This window comes from Strongylocentrotus purpuratus, unplaced genomic scaffold (assembly GCF_000002235.5).
Source record: "Strongylocentrotus purpuratus isolate Spur 01 unplaced genomic scaffold, Spur_5.0 spur5_scaffold_20, whole genome shotgun sequence".
Classification (NCBI taxonomy): Eukaryota; Metazoa; Echinodermata; class Echinoidea; order Camarodonta; family Strongylocentrotidae; genus Strongylocentrotus; species Strongylocentrotus purpuratus.
In genome coordinates, this window is record NW_022145606.1 from 9,403,980 (window position 1) to 9,410,719 (window position 6,740).

Consider the following 6,740-nt stretch of genomic DNA (forward strand, 5'->3'; position numbering starts at 1 on the left):
TCTCTCATTAAAAACTGGATTCACATTGAACTAAATATTGTCAGAGGGTACCTGGACAATACTGTGATTCTAAAGTTACAAGTTTTTAGGAAAAGTTAACCATATATGTTACGTGAGGTTTCCTCTACCCGTTGTCCCCAGGTCCTTTGTTCCACAACAACAGATAACACAACACAAAGTGGTTAGATTTCAAAGGCTGATCTTCATTTCGAGCTTCGTTCTTAAACTCCCAAAACTAGACTAACTCGTCCCGAGGACGGTCCGTACAATGTATCTAGATTCGGTAGATACACCCATCACACTCCCCCTCATAAATTAGCACTTATACCAGTAGGAGAAGTGCTATAAAAACATTTCTTTTTCAATGTTGTTTCAGCAACTGCTGTAAGAATACAAAAACCTGAAAGTATTTATAAGTATGAGGTCTTTGTAGATTTAGAAATCTGATAAACAAGTCAGCTTGTAAAACTATACAGTACCAGCATGCAAATGGTATCACAGCGTTGTCTAGTGGTTTCCGTTCATACAATAAAATTGAGTATGAACAGCTATAAGTAAAAACATAAACCATTCTTTTATCATCCTGCTCTATCATCTTCATCGCTGACTTTTGCATATATCAGAAGTCATTTGTACTTAACATAAAACAAAATACAATTCAAATCGCAGAGAAGTTCACCTTAAATGACCTATCAATATTAATATGTCTTCATGCTTCTTCGCAAGTTTGAATCTAAACATATTTCTTTGCATAAAAATAATACTAAACAAACTCCAGCAACATTAAACCTGTCTGAAAGATAATATAATATAGCCTTCACGTCAGTTGTAAAAACATGTTACTATTAATCTGAAGTTTTGCATTGTAGTGTAAAACCATATCATCTGTGTTGGTTGAATATTGAATATTTTCAAGAATAACTTTGATTACTTTATATCCATAACCAAAAATATGGTAAAACACCAAAATATTTTATGTTCCAAAGTTCCTTCTTTTAATATATTTATCCTGCCTTGCATAAAACATATAAATCAATTTAGTGTTTCTGTTTTCATATAAACATGCACAGACAAAATGATGACTCACTAGGCTTTCTAGTTCCTTGTGTTTGTACCAAAAGGGTTTTAACACAGTAATATTATCATGCATGTTCAAATTCGTCAACGAATACGATAAGCATATCACATACATATATACACTGGTTTACAGACATCTGGAAAGCAAACGTAAGAAAAATACATTTTTCTGTGAGTCCAATAAACAGTTTCAATGAGTCCAATCAGTCTATGTTCACAATGCTCTGTGATTATTAAAGAAACCATCAAAGTTAAAAGTTCTGGTTCCCTTTCTTACATAGAATTCCAATGAATTCACCAATGTAGCAATGTTCAACTGTTCAAGAATGATGCTTCACTGTAAGTGTTCAACTGTTCAACAAATATGGTTCACACAAGGGTTGTTTACTTTTCCATGTGAATATATCAATTAGTTGCTCACTTCTGTCCAAATATCACACACGAGATAAAGCGTCCGCAATAACATTGTCCTTTCCTGGCACATGTAGAATGTCCAAGTTGTATTCTTGGAGCAGCAAACTCCATCGCGTCAGTCTTTGGTTCTTGTTTTTCATTCGGTTGAGGAATGTCAGGGGGTTATGATCAGTTAGTACCCTGACTGGATGTTGAGATCCACTGACATACACGTCAAAATGTTCAAGTGCAAGTATCAAAGCCAATGTTTCTTTTTCGACAGTAGAATAGTTCTTCTGACTTGCACTGAATTTCTTTGAGAAGAATGATATGGGTCTGTCGATACCTTCAGCGTCTGCTTGAGTAAGAACTGCACCAGCACCCACATCACTCGCGTCCACCATCATGCTGAACGGCTGGTTGAAATCCGGAGCCATCAGTACCGGATTGGTAGATAAGAGGGCTTTCGCCTGGTTGAAAGCACTCTCGCAGTCGTCAGACCATACAAACGTCACCTGCTTGCGCAGCAGATTGGTTAGGGGAGTTACAACATCGGAGAAGTTATGGCAGAATCTTCTATAATAGCCTGCCATGCCCAGGAACCGCATCAATTCCTTCCGGTTGGTTGGAATCGGGAAAGCCAGGATGGAATCGACCTTCGCCGAGATTGGCCGTACTTGACCCGAACCAACAACATGCCCAAGGAAAAGGACAGTTGCCCCTGCAAACTCGCTCTTTGCCAAGTTGACTGTCATTTTAGCAATGGACAACCTTTCAAACAACTCTCTGATTCTCTGTACGTGCTCATCCCACTCTTCACTATACACGATTATGTCATCTATGTATGCTTCGCAACCTGCCATATTCGCTACAAGATTATTCACAAGTCTTTGGAATGTCGCAGGCGCATTTTTCATGCCAAAAGGCATCACTGTGTATTGGAAAAGGCCTTGCGGAGTAGAAAACGCAGAGATCTCTTGTGCTCTTTTTGTCAACGGGATTTGCCAGTATCCCTTTAAGAGATCAAATTTGCTCACATACTTTGCTTTGCCTATACGGTCTATGCAATCATCTATTCGCGGAATCGGAAAAGAATCTGTCTTCGTGCACGCGTTTACTTTTCTGTAATCCGTACAGAAACGATTAGATTTATCCGGTTTTGGAACGAGGATGCAAGGAGAAGACCATGCACTACTACTTGGCTCGACAATGCCGTTCTGTAGCATGTATTCGATTTCCTTTTCGAGATTTTTCAGTTTTGTCGGGTTTGCACGATATGGTGCCTGTTTGATTGGGGTTGTATCTCCCACATCAACATCATGTTCAACAACATCAGTTCGAGAGGGAACATCAGCAAATAACTGTGGATATTCACTCAACAGCTCTTTCACGTCGCTCCTCTCCTTGACAGATAAGTGTGTTAGTTTGTTATCGATGTGTGCTAGAACCTCTGAATTTTTCAATTTCACACATGGGTTCTCTCTCTCAATCTTGCACACTTCTTTCTCAACTTCACACTTTGAGTCACATTCAACAGCACTCAACACTGGTTGTGCTTTACTCTCGTCATTTCTTCGGATATATGGCTTAAGCATATTCACATGACACACACGTCTCTTCTTCTGCCTATCTGGAGTATTGACAACGTAGTCGACATCACCAACTCTCTTAGCAATAGTGTACGGCCCAGAAAATCTAGCCTGCAGAGAATGACCAACTATCGGCAGTAAGACCAAGACTTCATCTCCTACCTCGAAATTCCTCTCTTTGGATTTCCTGTCATACCATGACTTCATCTTCTCCTGAGAATCTGACAAATTCTGTCTGGCAACCTCCCACGCCTTATGCATTCTCTCACGGAAAGTACTCACATACTCCAACACATTTGTTTGTGAATCATCACACAACAGTCTCTCTTTTAGCAACTTCAATGGTCCACGTACTGAGTGACCGTATACCAACTCAAAAGAACTGAAACCAAGCGACTCTTGTACAGCATCCCGCACAGCAAACAATAACAAGGGAACTCCCTCATCCCATTGTTTCTCTGACTCCATACAATAAGTTTTCAACATATTCTTCAAAGTCTGGTGGAATCTCTCCAGTGCTCCCTGGGACTCTGGGTGGTATGCACTCGAAACTACATGTTTTACGCCCAGTTCCTTCAACACCTGATTGAACACCCTAGACATGAAATTTGACCCTTGATCAGATTGTACAGTTTTTGGTAGCCCTACAGTAGTGAAAAATTTCACTAACGCCTTTGTCACATTATTCGCTGTAATGCGCCGCAGTGGTATCGCTTCGGTATATCTCGTCGCAGCGCACATTATCGTCAATAAGTATTCATTACCTGCCTTAGTCTTTGGCAGAGGACCTACACAATCTACTATGATCCTAGAAAATGGCTCATCGAACGCCGGTATTGGCTTCAATGGTGCTGCCGGTATTTTCTGATTCGGTTTACCTACAACTTGACATGCATGGCAACTTCTGCAAAAATTTGCAACATCTTTTTGCACACCTGGCCAAAAGAAATGAGAAAGAATTTTCTCCTGGGTTTTGTGAACCCCTAAGTGACCTGCAAGTGGAGCTTCATGAGCAAGGCTAATTATGTCCTGCCTGTATGTAGAAGGGACTACAATTTGGTGGACTTCTTTCCACACCTCATCTGCAGGGACATCTGCTGGCCTCCACTTTCTCATTAGCACACCTGCTTTCTTGTAATAACAAACAGGCACAGTCAATGCCTCCTCCTCAGAAACAGCTCTCTCATTCAAAGAAATCAACTGAGGATCTGTCTGTTGCTCCTTTAGCAACTTACTCTTTTTCAAAGATAGTGGTTCAGATGTTTCACTATTTCCTACACTACGATCCTTTCTCGCACTCTCATCCACATTGGAATCAGACTCATCTTCAATCAAACGACAAAAGAAAGAATCTCCCAAGTCAACATCTACGTCATTGGACTTCTTCTCCGACTCAACTTTCTTTGCCATTGAACGAGTTACAGCACATGCTGGGAACACAACAGGAAATTCTGCAACCAACTCATCTGTCTCAGAACTTTCACAAGGACTAGAACTTACTACTGGACATGATACGACTCTGTCACCAGCGAGATCATTACCTAATATGATAGATACCTCTTCCACAGGAAGTGATGGTCTAACTGCCATCTTCACCATACCAGAAACAAGGTCTGACTTCAAGTCTACCACATGAAGGGGTGCTTCCACAAAGCCGTCTCCAATGCCTTTGAGCAAAACACTAGCACCAACAGAAGAACTATCACAAAAGGGCAACGCACTTTCCAAAATCAAGGACTGAGAAGCACCAGTATCCCGCAAGACTTTCACTTTTCTTGCTACATCACTCTCTGCTACAGATACATATCCTACAGACACAAACGGTTCATACTCTTTCTGAATTTTTTCCATGTTCGCTGGTACAATTCTACTTTGTGAGTTTGATGTAGTTTGTACGAATGCATTAGGATGTGCACTAGATTCCTGTTTCTTAGCCTGAAGTGAAGGACACTTTGACTTTATGTGCCCATACTGTTTGCAAGCATAGCACATTCTTTCCCCTGTTACCTGTCCTTGCTGGGACTGCGGCTTTATTTCATCTTGTGATGAACTAGTTTTCTGGCTTTTGCTCCAGTTTCCTTTTTTCTTAGGTTCTACGCTCACTTTGTTTGAGATTTTGTGTGTGAGCACATAATCATCAGCAATTCTTGCTGCTTCATCCAGCGAATCGACGCGCTGCTCCTCGAGATGTATACGAACATCCAGTCGAACGCTGCGCTTGAATTCCTCAAGCAGAAGAATTTCACGCAGTTTATCATAATCATGATCTACATGGAGAGACGAGCTCCATCTGTCAAACAATTGCTCTTTTTGTTTTGAAAACTCCATATGAGTTTGCGATTCCTCCTTTCGCGCTTTGCGAAATCGCTGCCTGTACGCTTCGGGTACAAGTTCATAAGCTTTTAGCACGCTCGATTTTACTTTATCGTAATCTGACACGTCGGCCATCGACATTGCTAAGTAGGCATCCCTAGCCTTACCGCTAAACTTACTCTGAATCAGGTGAGCCCACATTTCCCTAGGCCACCCCATGCTTTGAGCTAATTTCTCAAAGTGTGGAAAATACTTTTCCACCCCTTCCTCTTCGAATGGAGGGACCATTCTGACATGCTTTGCTACGTCAAAATGCCTATCAGCATTTCTGCTCTCTTTTCTGTTTACGGCAACAAGTTTCTCCCTCTCCAACTCTACTCTCGCCCTCTCTAATTCTAACTCCTTTATCCTCACTTCATCAGAAACTGAAGACCTAGCCTGAGAATTTAATTCAGGAGACCGTGACCTAGACCCTGGAGGAGTCACACTGATACCGTCCGCCGCCTCTGAAGACAAAACCTCTTCAGCAACCAGAAATTCGACAATTTTGTTCAAAATGTCCGACTTCAGCATGTACCGCTTAATGCCAACAACCTCATAATGAGCTGCTACATCTAACAATTCAACTTTAGTCAACGAGCTTAATCGCTCCGCAGACGGATCCCTAACAAACTCTCCCAACGAGAACTCGCTAGCCATCATGCAAAAAACCTAGTCTCCTAAATATCCTAGAAAGAACTAGAGCCTGGCTGTTATAATCCCCAGCCAACCTTAAAACACCTAGATTCTACAATATCCGAGAAATCTAGACAACCTGACTGTTATAACCCTCAGTCAAACCCTGCAAATCCATGCAGAAACATGAGAAGACAACAATGTTTTTCTCACCACACACACCACGAATGCTCGAACCTGAAACGGCTACCCCAGCGGTGCCCGACGATATCATCTTAACGAACCGACATCGACAACACACACACACAGTACACACCGAACAGTCCGCTTATAGTCCGGCAGCCAAATCCAGATTATTGGCCTAACCTTGTTTTAGGGTCTATAGTTTTTTTTTCAATGGATTTTGATTGCCTAGACCTTCTATTTCAAGAATCCGATTGCTGACACTCTGTCAGCCTTGAGCAATTTAAGATATATGACGTCATACAAAATGGCCGCCAAAGTACATGATTTTCCTTTAAAAATGAATAATAAATATATAATAAGGATTTTTTTCTACAATTTTGGGCAGCCAAATGTCTGTATCTCTCTAGGACCATCACCAAAAAAATGTTTCGTGATGTTGCATGGCCATAGATGACCAGCTTATTTGCATATTTTGAAATAGCACCCTCTATAAACATATTAATTTGA

At 41.1% G+C, this 6,740-nt stretch overlaps 1 protein-coding gene across 1 annotated transcript; it reads right to left on the bottom strand.

Moving 5' to 3' along the window:
• Positions 1-1,360: 1,360 nt before the first annotated feature.
• Positions 1,361-6,364, bottom strand: LOC115927204. The gene is made up of 2 exons (XM_030992719.1): positions 3,216-6,364; positions 1,361-3,170 (listed from the first exon to the last, which is right to left on the bottom strand). Exons 1-2 carry the CDS (start codon positions 6,072-6,074, stop codon positions 1,512-1,514), a joined length of 4,518 nt encoding a protein of 1,505 aa, XP_030848579.1. The 5' UTR covers positions 6,075-6,364; the 3' UTR covers positions 1,361-1,511.
• Between the last annotated feature and the right edge of the window lie 376 nt (positions 6,365-6,740).